General features: G+C 39.9%; 1 protein-coding gene across 1 annotated transcript in view; it reads right to left on the bottom strand.

Moving 5' to 3' along the window:
• Positions 1-22,388, bottom strand: part of PTPRM (protein tyrosine phosphatase receptor type M) — an 849,607-nt gene that overhangs the window by 97,317 nt on the left and 729,902 nt on the right. The window contains 1 exon segment of the mRNA XM_079108449.1: positions 15,073-15,160. Within this exon segment, the coding sequence (XP_078964575.1) occupies positions 15,073-15,160 (88 nt within the window).

Raw genomic sequence — 22,388 nt, forward strand, 5'->3', positions numbered from 1 at the left:
AAGATGGTGCATCCACTGAGGTGTGAACCATGGAGAAGAGACATTAGAGTGGAAGGCACATAAGAAGCACAGTGCTGGACATGGTTAGCTTGAGTTGTTCTCATACCAAGTTTTCCTTCCTCAAACTTCAGTAGTTCTTTAACTTACCCCTTGCTGCCCTTACATATAGTTACCTATCTACATGTTTTATTTTCCGTATGAAGCAAAACTACTTAAGGATAGGAGCCATATCTTACATATCTCCACCCCCATGTACATACCCCTCTTCAGGATAACTAATACACATTTTTATGTCTATGAATTATCAAAAGAAAGCCTAGCTTACAATGAGATAGCACCACATACCCACAAGAAAGTCTGACAATACCAAGTGAGGATCTGGAGTAACATGAAGCTATAGATGCTGACGGTGAAACTGAAAAGACCTAAACCACTTTGAAAAACCATTTGCTATTAAGTAGTGATGTTGAAGATACCCACACTCTATGACCCAGAGGTGGAAAAACATGTGTACAACTCGATAGATATGTAAGAATGTGCATGGGAATACTGTTTACAACTGACTAGAATGTAAACAATTCAAAAAAGTGAATGCTATGTGCTAATGTGAAGTAACAAGCTATAGTTACATATAAAGTTTAACCCCCCAAAAATGCCATACACTGAAAAGTATGTGCCAGTGCCCTCTGGTAGAACTTTCTGTGTTGATGGAAATGTTCTATGGGCTCTCTATGTCAACAGTCAATAGCCACATGCAGCTACTGAGTACATGAAATGTGAAATGATGAAGGAACTGAATTTTAAATTTCATTTTAACGAATTTAAATTTAACTACATGTAGCTAGTGGCTACTATATTGGAGACAAACAGAACATAAAATATCTCCTCGTTTACATTGATTATGATTGTAAAAATGTTAAAATTTAGGATATACTGGGGTAAATATGTTATTTAAATTAAGATTATTTACATTAATTTCACTTTTTAATTTTTTTTAGTATGGCTATTAGAAATTTTAAAATCATATATGTGGCTTGCATTAGTGGTACACATTCTATTTCTCTTGGACCATGCTGCTAGAGCATATGAGAAACAGGAAAGATAAGAGTGAAAATTGTGAGCATGTCTGTTTTTTTTTTTTTTTTTTTTTTAGGTACCAAGGATTGAACCCAGGGGCACTTTAACCACCGAGCCACATTCGCAGCCCTTTTTATTTTTTATGTTGAGATGGTCTTGCTAAGTTGCCTAAGGCCTTACTAAGTTGCTGAGGCTGGCTGTGAAGTTATGATCCTCCTGCCTCAGCCTCCCAAGCTGCTGGGATTACACGTGAGTGCCACCTGTTATGTGTCTTGACAGTCACTATTTCAATGGAGGAGGGACAAAATTCAATGGGGCTTTCTGGGGTGCTGACAGTGGTCTAGTTGTGGACTTGGAATCTGTTAAAGAGTCCACCCTGAAGACATGCTACATCAAAAGGATAAATACTACAGAGATCATCTTGTGTGGTCCCTAGATTGGTGAGATTCATCAAGGTAGAAACAGAATGGTAGTTCTGGTAGGGACTGGGTTGGAGGAGGAATGGGGAGTTGTTTAATGGGTACAGTTTCAGTTTTGCAAGATGAAAAGAATTCTGGAGATGGATGGTAGTGATGGCTACTCAAAGATTTGAATATTTAATGTCACTAAACTGTATACTTAAAAAAGTAGTTAAAACAATACATTTTATGTTATGTTTACCAGGAATGAAGGAAAATAAGAGAGTACATTTTCCCTCCCTCTCTTGTATACTAGCTCCCCATGTTCCCCTCCAGCCCCAGACACCCTGGAAGTAGCACTTTACAGGATAAGAAGGGCATTCATGGACTTGGGGTCTTGGAGACCTTGGCATTCCTTGCCAGGCAGATCCCTGAGATTGCTCATTCCCTTTCCCTGATGAAGGAAGGGCAGTGGTGACAGTGACTCGATGGCTTCCACTGAAGGACAGCAGTCTACTTTATTAATGTGAACTCAGTATAGATATGTTTAAGAATCAGGAAATTGAAGTTTATAAAGTATTCTTTTTTTAGTGGTAAGATAAGTGAATATACTGAGAAGTGAATCTATTTTAGCCAAGACAGGTGACCTTGGTATCTGAGAGAGAGTGGTTCCAGGATCCCGTGTGGAAATGAAAATGCATCAATGCTCCAACATAAAGTTGTCTAGTATTTGCACAGAATCTATGCACATCCCCCATATACTTTAAAATCATCCCCAGATTACTTATAATACCTAGTGCAATGTAAATTCTGTGTAAATAGTTGTTATACCGTGTTGTTTAGGAATAATGACAAGGAAAAATGCAATGGAGATGCAATGTTTTTTCAAATATTTTCAACCTGGGGCTCTTTGAATCCATGGATGTGGAAGCTACGGCTATGTAGGGCCAATTGTATATACTAGTGGTGAGAGTGCACTAACATCTAGGAGGTGACCATCTATAGAGGAGAACACTGGACATGTATTTTGCACATGGAGAACAGATTGGTCACTATGTATTATACTTCTTGGCTATCACATGTCAGCACCCATTAAATTAATCCATCTGCCTTCCTGTAGGCTTCCTAAATAGGAATACAATGGGAAGGTATCACCATCAACCTAATGAGTCCATTAAAGAAGTAAAAAGTAACAGAAGTCAAAGGACTGGCCCTTCTAGCCACAGAGCCTAGGCTAAACTGCCACTTGGACAACTAAAAATGACACACAAAGGCTGGATTCTCAGGTGTCCTCGTTGAAGTCAACTGCTAAGCTGGCTATGAAAACAATAGATATAGGGATTGGGGGTGTGGCTCCGTGGTAGAGCACTTGCCTAGTGTTTCTGCCCCAGCACTGGAAAACTAAACAACACAACACAACACAACAACAGAAGCCAGACATGGTGGCACACACCTGTAATCTTAGCTACTCAGTAGGAGAATCACAAGTTTGAGGCCAGTCTCAGCAACTTGGTGAGACTTTGTTTCAAAATGAAATTTTAAAAAGGTTTAGGGATATAGCTCAGTGGTTAAATATTTGCTTAGCATGTGCAAGGTCCTGGGTTCAAACCCCAGTATCACAGAACAAAACATAACAAAACAAAACAAAACAAAATAACACAACAAAAACAATAGATATAGATTGGTGGGGTCCAATAAATTGGTGTGTGGATCCTCATCACCATATTTTCTTGGAATCTCATTAACCTTGAATTAGATGCCAATTAAGAAGATAAATATATTTCAATCAATCTTTTAGGAAAACTCAGTAATTCTGGTGGAGCATGCTTGAGGCTAAGTCATATCAAATTTCTATGAGGAATGCTGAAGGGACATTTCCAGCATGTGGCAAATATGAGAGTTACTCAGGCAAAGGACCCAAAGAAATGCCCAGTGACCACTGACAGAGTCCCTGCTCTGTAGTCTGCTGTGGAGGTCACCAGATGGGAGGGTCTCTCTCAGGATCAGTGATTAGAGATTCAGGTTGAAAGAGGGAAGCAGTTTGGAGAACTCAACAACTCAGGCACAAAATTTGGGACTCCAATGGCATTGTGGTGGACAACAGGCCAAATATGAACCATGAAAACAATGGGATCAAAACTCTGAGGATGTGGTATTTCTGGAGGACACAGCCCAGGAAGTTTGAGAAGATCTGAGCTTTAGTGCTATTAGCTCCCATCTGAGTTTCTTTCTCAGAATGTTTTCCCTGGTTATTCCAAAGCTATTTCACACTCATATTTGGTAATAAGTGATAGTAACAGGGACTTAGGAGTCTAGAGACCCTGAAGCAGGCTCTACAATTCCCACAATTGGTGAATTTATACAACTTTGAGGCTTGTTGAGCTTCTTTGGTAAAAAGAGGGGTAAGGGTAGACTGCTTTCATAGGACTCTTGGCAAGATCAAGAGAGATCACACCTATCAAGTGTATAGAACATAGTTTACCCTCTTATATGAACAAAAGCAACAACAAGTACAAGTTCCATTACATGATCATCAGAGTCAAATAGTCAAGATCTTGCTTGGGAACAGCAGAGAAGAGCAGAACTGAAGAACTGAAAATTCCAAGCAGCCACTTAAAAAAATGCAAGCTGCTTTTACAGGGAGAGAGGAAAAAGGCTGAATTCTGTTTAACAACTCTTACATTTCAATTCCCTGGCATCCATGAAATAATTTTCCTTTTTGATCCCTATTTTGGTGCAGTGTAGTATAGAGCTTACAATCACTGGTCTGGAGCCAGAATTCCTGTTGGATCACAGTTCTGTCACTTTCTGGTTGTGTGATCTTGAACATGTTACTTAATTAGCACCTCAGTTTTCTCCACTGTAAATGGGAATAATACTAGAGCCAATATTTTATTGTTTGTACGTTATGCATTAGTAAGGGTCTGGTATATGATAAGAAGTAAATAAAAATGTCAGCAACCACTTGTCTCATGACTGCCAATAACTTAATTCAAGACATGACAAAGTCACCTGAACTATTTCATTTATGTGTCTAGACTCTTCCCTTCCTTGCGATCTATGCTGGGAGATGCTTTTCTAAAATACATTGTTTTTCTTTTAGCATCTTTTTAAAACTTTTCAATGATATCAACTGGGAACTGATCCATGGTGGTCATATAAACCAAAGATCGTAATACAATGATTAAAAGGGATTACTATGACTTTAGTTTAATAATGGGGAAAGGTCATGGTGACATATTATAAAGTGAAGAAGAGCAGGCCACAAAGGCCTCCTTGTCTGTGGGTTCCACATCTGCAGAACCAAGCAACTGTGAATTGAAAATGTCTGAAACATAATGTATTGAACATGTACAGAGTTTTTCCAGTCATTATTCCCTAAATAATACAGTCTGGCAACTATTTATATAGCATTTACATTGTATTAGGTGTTAAAAGTATACAGAGGGATATGTATAGTTTATATGCCAACACTACACCATGTTATATAAGGTTTTGAGCATCTGTGGATTTTGGTACCTGGGAAGTCCTAGCACTAGTACCCCACATACTGAAGGATGACTGTATATGCATAACTGCACATAGTGGAGTAACTGGAAGGATGGGGTTTCTGCTAGGGGTAAAATTTGAAGTGGTTTCTATTTTCACCTTTATGATTTTATGTACTACTTCAACTGTCTATGTGGTTTAGTCTGTCTTTATAATCATAAATAAGCCAAATGTATTTTCATTAAACAACAAAGCCAACCAAAACTGAAAAAAACAAAACAAAACATAAATCCAGTAACTTCATGGCACAGGGGAACAAATCAAGTATAACCAGAAAAACATGTTATCAGGATTTAAAATTAGATGTGGTGAGGTTCTGGGCAATTCCCCCCAACTTGTTTTTACTATACAAGTTTTCTTTAATGTGTATGAACTGCTTTTATAATTGGAGAAAAAGAAGCCTATTTGCCATGCATGATTAGGGTATGATAAAAATCCAAGTAATATTTTTAACATAATCACAACTCAATGTTACCTCATCATGAAATGTAACAAACTCTGCCTCTTTGAGAAACTCAATCTGCATGAAGGACTGCTTGCTCTTCCTCTCATATCTTTTAAAAAGACTTTACTAGATGAAAAAGGGGGGGGGAGGGAACTAATATTCTGGGGTAGGAAACTGGCACATAAAAAAATGATCACGACAAACTATCACTTATTGTTGAAAAATTCTCATGTTCTGAGGTTTTTGCACACATAGCCATGGATGTAAGTATGAATGCATGCATATAGGCATGCATGCATTGGCAGGTCATGGGGGAGTAAAGCAGGTGTCTAGGAGCTTGGAAGGAGACACAGGGGGACAGAAGGAAGACGCACGACAGGTACCAGTCAGGAGGAATAAGTTTTAACATTCTATAGCAAAGAAGGGTGACTACACTTCACAACAATTTATTACACTTTGTACAAAGAACTGGGAGAGAGGAGCGTGAAGTCTTCCAACACAAAGAAATGGTAAATGTTTAAGGAGAAGGAAATGCTAATTTCCCTGATCTGATCATTACACATTATATGTAAATATTCAATTATCACACTGTACCCCACAAATATATGCAATTATTATGTATCAATGATGAAGAAAAATACTTCAGAAAACTGTTGGACAATTAGGAAAAAAAGTTCTCTGTCCTAAGTCTCTAAACTATGGTACTTACATACTTTTTATCAAGTAACATTATATTTAAAAATACCCCTAAGAAGCTTCATATAGTATCATACTTCCATATTAAACATAATGATATTGGTAATGGTCTTGCAATTTTAACTTGCGTGTAATTAGATATACCCATAGGGACAGAAATGAACCATGTCACTGATAATCTTTCACCTCCAGCCAATTTTCTCTCTCTGCTAAATATTGATGACATACTTAAGGTAAACTGAAATCACAATGATCTAAGTAACATTTGGCCTCTGAGAGAAGACTAAAATTAATTTAATTACCACTGATTCTGCCAAGAATGACTCTGCTCCTTCTGTAGTTACATAATGCCAAGGATGCTGCTGCACCTGTTTCAAGGTACAAGAGACAGAAGAGCCAAGTGACCATAACCAGTAGGAAGTGCTTGGCACCCTACCCCTTGGTGTTGAACCCTGCTGGTTTCCCCGTCGGGCCTCAAGTCCAGTCACACAGGCTCGGAGCAAGTAGCAAAGATGGGACCCCTGCATTTAATGGTAGGTGGTGCTGTAGAAGAATCATTTTCTGCTGATTTTCTGTGTGACTTGACTGTTTCTGGCTCCTTGTTTACCTAGTCCTCCGTTAGGAGACTTGTACTCTTCTTCACTCTTCAGAATCCTGCAGGGATCCCTGACTCTTATTTTTCCTGATTTTTCCAGATTTTACTCTATGCATTCCTGAATCAATTGTGTCAATCTGTTTCTCCCTTGCTCTTGACTACCTGAATTTAATGCCAAAGTTCTCCCTGCCAATTCAGTCTTGTCTACTAAATTATTGTTCCCTCCCTCCCCACTACTGTGGCTTTTACAGCTAAGCCAGATCATGACAATTGTAGATTTCAGAGGAGGGAGAAGAAAAGAGGGAGGGGAAGGATGAGGGGGAGGAAAAGGGAGAGGAGTCACTGTTGAAGTTAATTAGCAGGGAGAACTTTGCTACAAAACAAAATCCAGTACAAATAAGTGAAATCCTGAACACAGTCAGCAGGATTGGGCTACTGATTAAAAGAAGCTTGAGGCAGATTAGGTCGAAAGTTTTCAGTGCCTCTTAGTTTTCTCATTATTAGAAACCTGAATGGGAATGGCTGGAGTGCCCCAGCGAAGATGAAATCCAAACTCAGAAGGGCCCCTCTCTCCCGCTTTGTGCTAAGTCTGTACTTGGTGCTATCCTTGCTACTACCTCAGTCTCTACTAAGTCTAGCAACAGGGCACCATTAACACCTCTATTTCTGCACAAGACCATGTTCTTTTGTACAGGTTGAGTAGTTTCATCTCCATATTGTCTATTATCACAGGCCCTCTGGGTTGGTCCTGGGCTCTCCATGCCTTCTATACTTCTTAATAAACAATCTCATCATGCCAAAGGCTTCACCTGCCACCTATCTGCCCCATGATTCACTATCATATCCAGGACAAGATCCCTCTCTTATAAGTCCCAAAGCAATTTATATAACCATCACTTGGCAGGTATTCAAATGTTTCAAAATGTTCACAACTTAAACCCTTAAGTTTTCTACACTACTGCTAACTGAAAGCTCACCCCTGAGCTCCTATTCAAGTCTGGTTCTTTCAAGGGTTGCCCATCCCTCCATCCACTATCTGTCCAAATGTCCATCCATCATCTTTCTGCAAACTGGAAATCTGGGTCATCTCTGCTCCTCTGTCTTACTCCATATCCTATCCATCTTTCACATTGGTCAATTACTTCTCTTGACTCCATAACACTACTTTTCTCTAGCTCATAGCACTGCTGTTTCTCACCTGGGCTACCGAGAATCTCCTAATCAGTGTCATTTTCTGAACCATTTTCTATTCCTCAGACCCCAAATTTTCAATGCAAATTTAATTAACAACCCATTCCCTGCTCCAAAAAAAAAAAAAAAAAAAAAAAAAGTCCTTTAATGATGTCTCCTTGTTATTATAATAAAGACTAAAATCCTAAAAGGCTCTGTGGTCTGGATTCTCCTTTTGTCCTTCCTTCCCTTGCCTAACTTCCACTTTCCATCCCTCCCAGCTCTAGCCACCCTGGTCTCTGTCCAGTTCCTCAGATTTAAGAGGTTTCATCACATCACAGTTTCTTATCCTTGTTTTTGTATCAGGGATTGAACCCTGAGGTGCTCAACTGAGCCACATCCCCAGCCCTTCTTATTTTTTATTTTGAGGTAGGGTCTGGCAAAATGGTTTAGGGCTTCAATAAGTTGTTGAGGCTGGCTTTGAACTCACAATCCTCCTGCCTCAGCCTCCCAAACTGCTGGGATTACAAGCATATACCACCACTCCCAGCTTGATTCAGTTGTCTCCATGTCACATGGTCAGGGTCACTTACCCTTAGGTCCAGAATAAATCAACTCCCACATTTTGAGTTCTCATGATACTATCTGCCTCTTTTTGTGCCCTTAACTTCAATTTGATTTATTTGTGCAATCACATGGGATCACTAATTCATCCTTCTCATTCTCTTAACCCCAGGGCAGGGCCTCAATCAGCTGTTGTTAGTGTGGTCACTCCAGTGTCCCCACACCCTACAACTTTCCTGTTCATTCCCTCTGCTTTGCTAACACTGACCTCCTTGCCATCCTGACCACATGCCACTGCCTCAAAGCCTGTGTCTGGAATGGCCACTTGCTCCCCTGCTTCTAGTCCTGGCTGGCATTGTGTCCCCTCCCATAGGGAGGTCCTCCTGGAGAGCTGCAGCTCATACCCCAGACCATTTCCCTTTGCTTTATTTTCGCAGTTTCATGTGTCACTTTGCCATACACATAGTATATCATGCACTTAGTGATTACTTTTCTGTCCCTTCTGCAAGAATGTAAGCACTATACCCACCGAATATTCTATTTTGTTCCCTGCTCTGTCTCTGCCACCTAGGATTGTGTCTGGTATGAAATAGGCACTCAGTGAATATTAGTGGAAAGAATGACTTCATTTTGGCACAGTGCCTGACACATGGCAGATCAATATGTATCTGTTGAATGAATGACAGAAAAGAAGCAGCTGAAATCTGCCTGGGAAGCTCCTGCAGATTCTGGCTTATTCTCCTCAGCAGTCAGCCCCCCAGAACACAGAGTCAGCTGCAAGGCGGCTGCCTTGTTAGCTGGAGATTTGGTGTGCGCCTTCAACTTGGAGTTAATTATAGCTGGGAACTATTGAGAGTATTAGGGGCTCTGTCTGTGTTTGTGGTGGTAACGGTAGACAGAGTGTTAGTTTCTATTGGGAAGGGCTAGCTCAGCAAATTTACAGTGTAAATAAGGAAAAAGTTTAACTTAGGAGCAAAAGCCAATAAACAGATTTTAAGCACCATTAACGCCATTTTATATGCGAACACTGCTGGAAAACAACGAATGAGATCATTACAAGCACTTTTTAATGTTCTTTGAAAAGCACTAATAAGCATCTTGCAGATAGATTGATGGAATCCCCAATTCCTCAGCTGAGGTAGTGATCTGTCCTCAGGATCTTGACTCTGTGAGGCAGACTTCCCAGTAATTGACACTGACCTTTCTGCAATTACATACTTATTTAGGGATAGGGAGATGGTAACACTAGTCTCTCTCTAAGCCTATAAAGAAATAGTCATTATGCATCTATGTGCATATACATAAGCGTGGTTAGGGAAGTATCCTTATTCTCCTTCATTCCTTAAATCCTTGCACAAATTTAACAATAGCTAAGATTTATTGTCACTACTGTAAAGACAGACAGCCTAAGTGAAGCAGTTGCCAAATGATGATGATAAAAGACCAGCACAAAGCACTACAGGAAATGCTGGCTAGATGGGTGTCCTCCCCACTGACACACCCACAGACCACAGGATCTGATGCAGAGGGAGGGCAGGGGCTGGTGCCCGAGCAGTTGTGCTACTGAAGCCTAAGGTAGTGGTTTTCCTTCATCTCATACATGGTATCAAATTCACCCTGATTTGCTAGAGTGGATTAACAGTTCTGTCTGGGGATTTGGATCCTCTATTTTAGAAGCATTAATAACTTCAGCAGGTGGTTCAAGTGATTGATATCTTAGGATATGTCGGAATGGAGCCTTACAGAGAATGATATAAATAACCAGTACATGTATGTACATATACATATATGTGTATATCTATATACATGTACATATGCACACATAATACATAATACAAAAAGCATATATTTATGTAAATAACCAATTGTCAATACCATACAGTTCTAGAGGGATTTTAGAAAATGATAGCAAATTAGATGAAAATAGAACACAGGTGCACAGGAAAAGGCTTCGAGGTACTGCGGAAGGGGAGAAGGAAGAGGACTGAACAGAAAGGTTGGAGCAGAGGAGTCTCTTCATGTCATTCTTCTAGACAGGTACAAAAACGATGCAACCCAGTATAGAAACACTAAGAGAGCGTCGGGGTGGTGTAGGGTGGGTTGTGGCAGGGGGAAGCTAGAAAATGCAGCCCCAGAAATCAAAGTGAAAGGCCACATTCAGTGCAAAACACTCAGAAAACAGAAGCCAGAGTCATGCCTGGGAAGAGCTGAGACACCATCCAAAGTGGGGCTAACAACTACAGAGCAAGATGGCACTGATAATCACGCACTAACTCCTCATTTGGAACCTGAGACTTCAAAATGCTGATTTTCATTTCATTTTATTTTATTTTGGGGGGTACTGAGGATTGAACTCAGGAGCACTCAACCACTGAGCCACATCCTATCCCTATTTTGCATTTTATCTAGAGACAGGGTTTCACTGAGTTGCTTAGTGCTTCACTTTTGCTGAGGCTGGCTTTGAACTCATCACCCTCCTGTCTCAGCCTCAAGAGAAACTGGGATTACAGGTGTGCACCACTGCACCTGGCTGATTTTCATTTTAAATGACCAGTTATTGAATCTGCTTAGCAGAAGAAATAGTGAAGAAGATGTGGTTTTTCTTTCAGGTGACAACAATCATTGTTGTTTTATGTGACATTTCAGTTCATTTCTATAATGGGTGATAATTCTCAGGAAATTATGATACTGATAAGGCTAATGAGTTACCCAAAGCCACAAGCTAGCAGGTGGTAGAACAAGGACTCCAAACTGTACTTTATAACTCTACATACTTTGCTCTTTTTTTTTTGCCCAATAGGTCCTTCCTTATTCACCCTCGCCCTACCAGTCCCCAACAGTGCTACCACAACATAGCTCCAGTTATTTGGGGACCTCAGATCAGGTGCATGTCTTGGCCTGGCTTAGGCCATAGACTATAAAGACATAGGGGTAGCAGGTAGTTTAAAATATGTTCTTCCTATGCCTATGTTGGCCTGTGGGTCAAAGGCCAATGCCTGGCTTAGCAATGAAGGTTTATTGGAACACAGGCCCACTGGGTTCTGTCTTGTCTGGCTCTTTTTGCACCAGCTGAGAATCTGCACTGAGACTAGCTGCTCTGTTGCTATGGTCCAAAATTCATGTTGAAACTTAATCCCCAACAAAACAGTATTAGCGGGTGGGACCTTCAGGAAATGATTAGGCCATGAAGGTTCTACCCTCGTGGATAGGGTTAGTGTCTTATTCAAGGGCTGGAGGAACTAGTTTGGCCCTTCTATGCTTCTACCCTTCCATCATGAGCTGACACAGGGTTTACCCCTCTGCTGGAGGACACAGCAACAAGGTGACAACTATGAAGCAGAACATAGCCCTTATCTGATACCTATCCCATCAGCCCCTTGATCTAGAGCTTGGAATTTCCAGCCTTTAAAACCATGAGAAGTATATTTCTAATATTTACAAATTACCCAGTTTGTGGTATTTTGTTACAGAAGAGGAATGGACTAAGTTACCTGTAAAAGCTAAAATATTCACCATTAGACCATTTATAAGAAACATTTGCCAAACCCTGCACTAGATAATGATTGCTTGAAGAGCAGTACCCATTTATTTTTAATCATCTTTTTATAGCAGTGTCTAGCAAATAATAATGATCAATAAGCACTTATTGAAAGAAGGAATGAATTCACACACTCTTTGTCCATTGTAAGGAGATAATCCCCAATATCATGTGATATTTCTATGACAAAAACTGCACATCAGATAAACAGATATACAGGGTCAAATCAAGAGAAGGTGGGCAGAAACTCCAGGAAGCAGGGAGAGAGGATGCTGAATAAGAACTTTAGAGGAGAAATGTACTTGGAATGCAGTGGGAAGCTTGAAAACTTCTTACAGAAGGAGAGAGATACAGGGCCATCACCATGCTGTCCTGGAAGGGTTATGCCTCCTCCCAAGTGTACAAAAACAAACTTTTCTAATAAATTTAACTAGAGCTTCATTGTTTCATATCACAAAATAACAACTACCTACATACTAGATCACAAACGAGTGACTTCATTTCTCCATATTGTCACTTGAAAATAAGCACTTCACTAAGTCCTATGAAACTATTTTACATTTGTGTAGCACTTGTGGTTTTACATATCTCCATGAAAAAGTCAGTATACATTTGGGTCATAATACATTTGGGTTATAAGAGGCTGAACCATGTGTATCTTTTCTTTTGCTCTCCTGATACTCCTTGTTCAGGGGTGCTGCCCAGTGCTCTCCAGCCGGGCATCCTGCTTTCCCAGACAGAACAGCCCTGCTGGCTACTGTTATTCTTTACATCATTCCTAAAAAGTCCTCTGACAGCCTGTCCTCACTGTGCCCATTCTGAGCTAGGTCACAATGAATGAAAATAGATTAACAATTAATACCTATCCCCACTGTCCTCCTTAGATAATAGACATGAGGCCATCATACAGAACTTCTGCAGAAGGCAGAGGCAGCTCCAGAGTTTCTTGACAGAGGGCCTCAGGCATCAGCCTTAGGGACAGCGGTCTTAACTTGAAGGTACTTTTAAGTATAGTTTTTACTTATTTTGTATATTTATTAGGATTGGAGTGGCCTAGAGAGTTCAGGGATGGGGAAGGAGGGGCCAAAGTCTCCTTCAGCTGCTTTGCCACTGAGGCTGACCTATGAAGTGTGTAATGCTAAGGGCCAAACTAGGCCAGTGGGACCAACCCCCAAAACACACATCAGACAGTGGAGACAGAAGTGGCTCCCCGGTTGGAGTCCTGCCTCCACATCTTATTAACTGCATAGTCCTTTTATCCTCCTTAACCCTCAATTTTCTCACCTATAAAATAGACAGAATAATATTACCTATTTCATAGTGTTGCATCTGGGAGTAAACGAGGTAATGCATGCGTAGAGCTGTGTCTAGCAGAAGTAAATGCTCAGTAAATACTAAATTTTCATAGTTGAAAATTCCTTATCTGAAATGCATGGGACCAGAATTTTCAGATTTTTCAAATTTTAGAATATTTGCATATATATGAAATGAGATATCTCGAGGATGGGACCCATGTCTAAACATGAAATGTTTACATTTCATACACACCTTATATGCCTAGACATCCTTCTCAGAATTACTATAGCACTGTATACACAGCTGTCACTGCAGGACTACATCCTCGGAATCTGTCCTCTGCCTGGTCTTTTCTGTCCCAGGGGCAGGGACAACATCTCATCTTGATGACCTTTATATCCCCAATCTCTGACAAAATGTCCTACAGGTGCCAAATTAATTCCCTGAGGTGCCCCTCAAACCCTGGACCTTGGGGCAGCACCTTCCATCTATAAGGACCTTAACAAGGTCTCTGAAGCACCAAATAAATAGGGCATGCTTTAATAAAACCCACATGAAGCTAGCATTCGTACCCTGCAAAGTTGGTGGTTCAGCTCTATTTATGGCCAATGGAAAAACAAAAAATGCTTGCTTGGGATGTTTCATATTCTATGTGAGCCCCAACCCTGTGGATTTGCACTGACCAAGAGTCTTGTGTACCATTTAAATTCAAATAATAAAAACAAAATAAAAAGGTAAAAGTCAGTTTCTCAGTCATCCCAGTCACGTTCCAAGTGCTTAGCAACTTCCTGTGGCTTGAATAGAAATTTCTTTGGGGCAGCACTGCCATAGATGCTGTGGTGTCAACCCAAGAAATGTTAATTCAGGCAAATAGAATTCAAATGCATTTTCTCAATCAAGTTTGTTCTTTTATACGTGGTAAGGCGGGGTGAGCTACATGTTCTCTCAGCCTTGTTGTTTAGTTTATGTGTCTTTATAAACAGTGCTAATTCTGTTAGGTTACTATGGTGGGCCTGTCACTACCGTCATGCAGTTATGTGTGACTCAGAGCAGTTTAATGCAGGGGATGGATAGCTTGAGCCTGGGGAGAAGGAGGCTCATCAATCCACCACGTGTCTCAGTGTTGTTACGGAACATTAATGAGGTTGGGCGCAATTTAAACCCCGTCTGAGGCATTATGGATTGGTAACGTTCAGTTTCACCGGCACAGGGAATTTCTGAGATATAATCCTAGATCTATGCTAATGAGTATTGTGATATGGGGACTATCATTTAACTTCTGTATTTCACTTTCCTGCCCTTAGAATGGGGCTGTTACTGACCTTACCTAACTCAGAGTCCAGAGGATTAATGAGTTAATGTTCACAGGGAACTAGAAGCTCCTTGCATGAAGGCAGGCTGTGCATCATGATTTCTATTTATTCTCATGAAGCAGCTGGGAAACATTAGGACTGGGGTGCTTACCCCTTCTAAAATGCATTTTCCTTTTCCACATTTTAACATTACCTCTATTCCTGGAAACTTAAATCGAAAGTAAAACTGGGCCCACGGAGAGAGCTCCCTGATGTAGTGGCAGCACTCAGATAATTTTTCCTTCCCTTAGTACAAGCATAACACCAGCCCATTGCAGCAGGATGAAAGCAGCAACTGCACTGTAAATTCTCACTGCATGAGTCTGGTGGTCAGTCTTATCAGATGCAGAAAGAAAGTTCTACAACAGCACAATTACGCTGTCAGCACTCACATGCAATGATATTCCCATATCTGTTCTTCATTCTGTTTTCATCTTTCTTAGCAGAATCCCATGGTGCAGACTGTCCTTCAAAGAAACTCTGGAAGAAAGAGGAAGTGACACTAAGCATTACAATTTGGTGCAATAAACAGAGGGCTCTTAACCAGGGAGGGGTTCTTAGAAATGTGGATCAAGGGTCAAGCAGGAAAGAAAGCCCATGGGAATGAGGTAAGGGATTATTACACTGTAATATATTTTGAAATGTTTCATTTGGCTTTTCCTAAACTTTTTTCCCCCCTATAGTTAATATCTTACACAGGGATAAAAATTGAAGAGTGAACCCACAATTTATTTGTACAAGCCAGTAAAAATGGTCACATGGGGGCTGGGGAGATAGCTCAGCTGGTAGAGTGCTTGCTTTGCAAGCACAAGGCCCTGAGTTAGATCCCCAGTATCACAAAAAAAAAAAAAAAAAAAAAAAAAAAAAAGGTCACATGGTCATACCCATCCTACCTGAATAATACAGAAAACATTAATTTTTCTCAATTTATTAATCATATTACCACTTTTCAATAGTCTTGTAGGAGACAGGAAAACATCTATTTTTTTTCATCAAAAATTGCTAACCGAAAGGTTAGTTTTTGGTTAAAATGGTGAAAAGTAGGTAAGCTAAGACTTTATGACTTTAAGGATAAAATCTGGTAATATACTCTGCTGGAGTTTTCTCTTCATTTTTAATGGAGCTCAGATGTCCATTTATTTAAGGATTTGGCATTATTATGCCCTGGGTCTTTAATCTTCATGTTATTAGATTTTCTTTCAGTTCTAGTTATAATGAAAATGTCTTCTGCCATCAGTGGACAAAGGAAAAAAAATGGGACTTTTATTTCCACTTTAGTCCACGTGACATCTTCTTTCTGTGAAATCAGCTATTCAGGAGGTTATGGGAAGAACTGTAGCAAAAAAGATTTAGTAGAACTGATTTCCTGTCTTTGCCACAGCTTAGACTTCTTGGTCCCATCTGGAAAAGTAGAAAATTGGGGAAGGAAGGAAAAATAAAGGTAGAGTAGGTACACTATTCTGAAATATTTGAAGGCCATGGAGCACGGCACCAGGATCGTGTGCCTTCAAGCATGCCCCAAGATGCCTTTCAACAAGTTCTTCAAAATGGAAACTCTTCCTTACTCCCTAATCTCCATCCCACAATTGTGGTCAAGCACTTCCATCCCTTGCCAATAGTTAGGTCTGTGGTTCAAGTGAACATGACTTATTCCTTTTTCTGGGTTCTGTTCTCTTACTAGATAATTTGCTCTCCACAATAGGACACAACTGCCACAATAGGACACAAGTACTCACAGACCCCAGGAATTCTCTGCTCCTGCCACCTGCATATCACATGGCATCCTGACCATGTATATAGCAGATAGTGCTTGGCATGTTCTGCAGTTTCTATGTCTATTTCTGCCACCAAGCTGTGAACTCCCTGAGAGCAGGGACTACATGCTTATCATTTTTTATTTGCCGAGAGCCCCTGCCTCATAGTAGGAATTCAATAATTAGTTATGGAATGAATAAACAACTACATTATTTGGTTACAGTATGCCTTGGCTTTAATTTTAAAGTTTTTTTCTATAGCTCGAATGTGTGAGGGGATTCTAAGACTTGGAAAACTTGTCTGTCTTGGCCTACTCTTCATTATTATAATAAAATACCCGAGACAGGCTACTTATGAAGAAAAGAGGTTTATTTAGCTCACAGTTTCAGCGGCTGAAAGTCCAAGATCAGGTGGCCCCACATGTTGGTTTCTAATGAGGCTCTAATGGTGGATGCTATCATGGTAGGCACATGTGTGACGGGGAGTGATCATATCTCCAGATAGGAAATCAGAGAGGCTAGGGTCCCACAGTCCTTCCTGGGGGCATACTCTAGTTGACCTAGGACCTCTCACCAGGCCCAACACATGATCCCTGGGGGGAAAACCACACTCAACCCACAGCACTGCCTGTGTTTGTTCCACAGTTTGTAGATTTCTTTTGGCCACAGAGGGTAAAATTCATGCTTTTTTTGACTTGCTCAATCTTGATCCTGCTCTTATCACATAACTCAGATCTCCTAAAAGACTGGCTGGAAGAGTGCCTAATCCCAGGTGTGTCCCTCTCAGGCTTCAAGATCTGGTCACTGGTACATCTATGCCATGGAACAGCAGGAGCAGACACCAATTTATACCATGCAAGAGCAAAAAGACAATAAGGGCCGAATTTTAAATGCATGGTCTTATAGTCCCTCAGCTGTGAACATAATTGATAAATAATTAACACAACAGTTTTTACATTAATGTAGTATATGCCAATAGCTCTATTAATAGAGCCACATCATACATTACTAGTTAGAGGATAAAATTCTGGAGAATGTAGGAGGAATACACATAAAAACATTTTGGGGTTACTAATAAACTAAACCAATAAAAATACTAGCATTAAAAAAAAATCACTAGTTTATCCCATCTAGAACAAGACCATGATACAATCAGGAGAACATAAACATGTAACATGTAGCAAGACACAAAACTTTAACTTCTATTTTGCTCTATTATATGTATTTAAAAATAGCTCAAGGGATTTTGAAGTCAGATACTCTTGCTTTGAATAGCGTCTTTGTTACTCTATGAATGACAATTATTTTTATAGTTGAATAATGACTATTATTTGACTTGCAACAATGTAATTTTACTTTGAGTTTGTCATGATTTAATAACATTTTACTTCCCCCTGCCTTTTCTCCCCATCTTAAAGGTTCTCTTTTTTTTTCTTTGTAGGAAGACAGAAGAAGATAACTGACTTTGAGGGAGACTGAAGTTTCCCAATAAATCCACAGCTTCAACCCAAGGGGAAATGCTCCCAGGTCCCCAAGGCATGGCCCACACCTGTGCCCCAAGAGTCCCCTCCTGCTCCTAACAGAGGTTTTCCTGAGGGGTCTGGCATCCACGTTGCACCTGTGCTTTTTAGCATTTGTGGTAATCACAGGATTATCAAAAATCCTTGTATTTAAAAACAATTCTTGTAATTTCATTGTTTTCATTTCACTGATAACCAGGAAATGGACACAAATCAACAAATAGAAAAATACTCAGTCTCATTCCAATTGAGCACTACAGTTTTCAGAAGGATGGGGTCCAAGTAGTGTCTACATCTAAGCATTAATGCAGCCAGGCTCAGGGGGATGACCTCCCAGCTCTCCAGCTGAGGGACGTGAGATGGACAGACCTCAGTCTGTTCTCACTCTTAATCCACTGCTCCTGTCCTGACAATGACATTGAAGGGGAAAAGAGTACTAAGTCTACTTATATACATGCAGCCAACAATTGCTTTCCACACCTAGATCATACCTCTTTGTCTCTAAATGAAGGTTTACAACAAGAGAATATAAAAGACACCAAGTAAATTTTGTCTAAATGTTGATTATTTTTTCTAAAATAGCAATTTTTTTCTTAAATGATTTATGTTCATTGCAGGGAAGCAATAGCAAGAGAAGCTGGGAGTCCTTGCTGTGACCCTCCCAATTTCCCACCTAGATATTCTGTGAATTAATTGAATGGCAAAAAAAGAAATTTAACACAACAAATAAAAACAAGAGGTGCTTTGAGAAAAAGACCAGATGACTATTGCTTCCACAGAAGAAAGCCACTGCCTACTGGCCTCCTGTGGACATGGTGACTGTGGTTTGCATTTTCTGCAATAGTTCTGCTTCCAATTACATTAGCATCATTAGCCCAGGTGTTCTTACCCTTGGCCTGGAAAAGTAGTAATATACCTAGGGGACCCCAAAGAGAAGAAACCAGGGGCTTTCTAGATTGACTTCTCCTGCTTCTGCTTCCTTGTTCTATGTGGTTTAAAATTTTTCCTTAGACTCAGTTTTAAATGTTGCAGCTTTTCATTAGTATATACTTTCAAAATATCAGAGGAAAAAAATTTACCTTTAGACACCCTCTTATGCCCAAACAAGGATAAAAGTCAACTGTTTAAGTTTCTAGTTAGAAAATAAAACTTTATCTATAACAGGGTATTCAGAGAAGCCATGATATGCTGCAGGGATCTTTCACTTGCTAAGTTCCTCACTGCCTTTCTGGTTTAGACATTCTCAGAGCAAAAATAGTCACTGGGGCAAGAACGCTGGTCATTGGCACTGTGGAGTACACAACTAATCCACAACCAGGCCTGACACAGATGTGAGGGCCTTAATGTAGTATGCATACTTTATTCTTTCACTTTTACTTCCCCTGAAAGACTGAGGTTTCTATGAAGCCCCTGGCAATTCACCTCTTTTTTTGTGTGTGTTTGTTTTTTACTTTATTTTTTCAGACCATGAGATAGACAGAGTCACTAATAAATCCATCAGCAAAATATGTCTATGGATCATGTCCCTGGGGCCATCTGCAATTCTGCTGTTCAATAATTCTGTTATGTTCTTTTCCACATAGTTCTTGTTTTTGTAACTATCTTTTAATGAATTAAGCAAAATCAAAACACAAGTTTTTTTTTTTCCGTGCATTTTTCTGTGTTCTAAAGAAAAATGCTTCTTTAGCTATCTTTTTAAGAGGTCAAAAGTCATACAAGTTCCTTAAAATTACATAAATTGAATGACTAAATTCTTTGATTAGTATTCTATTTTGAACCAATATCGGGAAAAAAGTAATCAACACATAATCTATGTCGTATCTAGAGAAGAATGGCTTCTATCAATTTGTTGAAAGTAGAGCACACCAGATTTTGAATCCTCCTGGTGCTGAGATTGAAAAAAACATTGTTTCTTGAAGGAGTCAGAATTTTCCAAACATAAGCTAAGGGCTCATGGGAAATTTTGCTTATCTGCTCCTTAAATTTCTCTATTATGTTCCACTTGAAGTACAGTCTCCAATTCCTCCTCTTTCTTTCATCTCACGGTTTTTGCTTGACAAAATTATGAGCAGGTTCATAAAATCAAATATGAGCAAAGCACAGATGATTTGGGGAAGAGGCCCAATGAGAGAGAACAGAAGCAATGGATGGGGAACTAAACCGAAAATCATCATTTGGGGACAAGGACTTGCTATCCTAGGAGCATCAACTTAAGGACAAGCCTGGGAGACAGATGATGATGGCCCATGTTCCCGACACTTTTTTTATAGGAGGAATTTTGAATATGATGTGCACATTTAGGCAATATTTAGTGTTTAGGGCAGATTTTTTAATATGCAGGTACAATTTAATGCACCAACTATGAATTTTTTTATTATGAAAAAAAAAACACTTTATATATTTTGGGGATTTAAGTTAATGGTCTCACTGCACCTTCTGTTAGAATTTTCATAAATATAGTTATGCTTTTATTCTACTTAAAATGTAATTAAAGTGTTTCCTCTGACTACCTTAGCTCATATATACTGAGAAAAGGCAGCAAACCTGGGAACCACTCTAAAAGAGTAATAAGTCTCTGAAACAATAAAAATGAAACCAGGCAAGCTCCAGTGAATACCAATGACTCTCTGCTTTAAGATGCAGCACTCTCCATGGGCACAGTGCAGAAGGAAATTGAACATCCTGCACACTGTCATTTTTTTCTGAATAAGAAACATGTTTTTGTGATTCAATAACCTCCTCCCCCACCCCTCAAACCACCATCATTTTCCACAGGATATAATTCTATATCTCAGTTGCCCACCTCTGGAGAATGTTACTCCAAAATGATTCAGTCTGTTAAATATGCCACAGTTCCCAGATATTAAAAGAGAGAGAGGGGGCGGGGGAGGGAGGAAGAGAGAAGGGGAGAGGGGGAGAGGGGGAGGGGGGAGGGGGGAGAGAGAGAGAGAGAGAGAGAGAGAGAATATTCTATGCACAAGAAAAGCTTCCAGAAAGGGATGCAGGTCAAGGCTGGACATAATGTACAGTATGTTTTCAGACAGCACAGGGTCAAGTGTTTCAGAAGCTTCTGAAATCGAAATTTTCCTCCCTTCCTCTTATGAATAAAATTGAGCACGTAAAATGACTAAAGTCATCACCCTGAAAGAAGGGAGATGAACTCACTGGAGCATGCAGAGTCTCTGAACTTTCTTTGTTTTCTGCCCATACTTCTCATTCTTCCAAGCATTCATTTTATGAGGTCCATATAAACTATTTATTGCTACAGCACTAAAGCAACTGAAGATTCCTCACTTTGCCTGATGGACCACAAAGTGGTAATGCTGATGGGAAGAGGTCTCCTTGAAGTTCAGGCCCAGTGGTTGCAGTGATCACTGGTCACTGTCATTCTCTGATGTCCAAGACAAAGGCATTCAAAGGGAACAAGTGATGCTTCAAAGGCAAAGAATGTGGGGATTGGGTGGAAACTAGTATCTAGACTTTGTTATTTCTGAGCATCTAACTGAAATCTAAATGTGAATGTACATTGATTGTTTTTTCTTTCTTTCTTTTTTTGAGTTGTAGACGGACACAATACCTTTATTTTATTTATTTTTTAGAGGTGCTGAGGATCAAACCCAGTGCTTCACACATGCTAGGCAAGTGTTCTACCACTAAACCACAAAGTCAGCCCTCATTGATTCTTTTAAAGAAGTTGATAGTTTCTCAGCATTTCAAGTGGCCAATGTTGCAACTTAATCCAATTTAAAATTTTGCAGAATTTTTTTTTTAATTTTATTTTGCCAGATTCAAGAGGGTGGAAATCTCAGCAGCACTTGCCCTGTGACTACTTTCCTTTACCTAATGTTTCTCTTCTAACAATGGAGTACAGGGTTGCAGTTTTAAAAGTCTGTGGTGTTTTAGTGCCCAGAACAGTCCTCTTATTGTTTAGCTGAGTTTTAGAACTTGATTCTTATTCTTTGGAATATTACACCGAATGAAAGGTTTTATAAATGAATTTTCACATCAAAGTCATATACTTCCTGCTGATTAATATATGCTTATATGGTTTTTGAAACTATTCAATGAGCAGTATTTTTTCCAGTACTGGGGATGGAACCCAGGGCCTGTGCATGCTGGGCAAGTACTCTACCATTTAAAGTACACCTCAGTCTCAGATAAGCATTTTTAATTCTGTTGCATAAATTAGGAAATTGAGGCTCCTCTGGAATAGAGAGCTAATAAGTAGAAGAGCTGGGGCCCAGAGCCTGATCTCCCCATTTGAACTCAGTGTTATTGCCATTTGGCCACACAGTTGGCTGAGAGCTTGGGGCTTAGTGTGTGCTGCATTGCACTGTACATGTAGCATTCTGAAGTCACCTTGGTCACATCTCACACACTACCCAGCATGTCTGGTTTCCACTTTTTATGGAATAAGTTCAGTGACACACAGCC

Source organism: Sciurus vulgaris (assembly GCF_902686455.1).
Source record: "Sciurus vulgaris genome assembly, chromosome: 13".
NCBI classification, from domain to species: domain Eukaryota; kingdom Metazoa; phylum Chordata; class Mammalia; order Rodentia; family Sciuridae; genus Sciurus; species Sciurus vulgaris.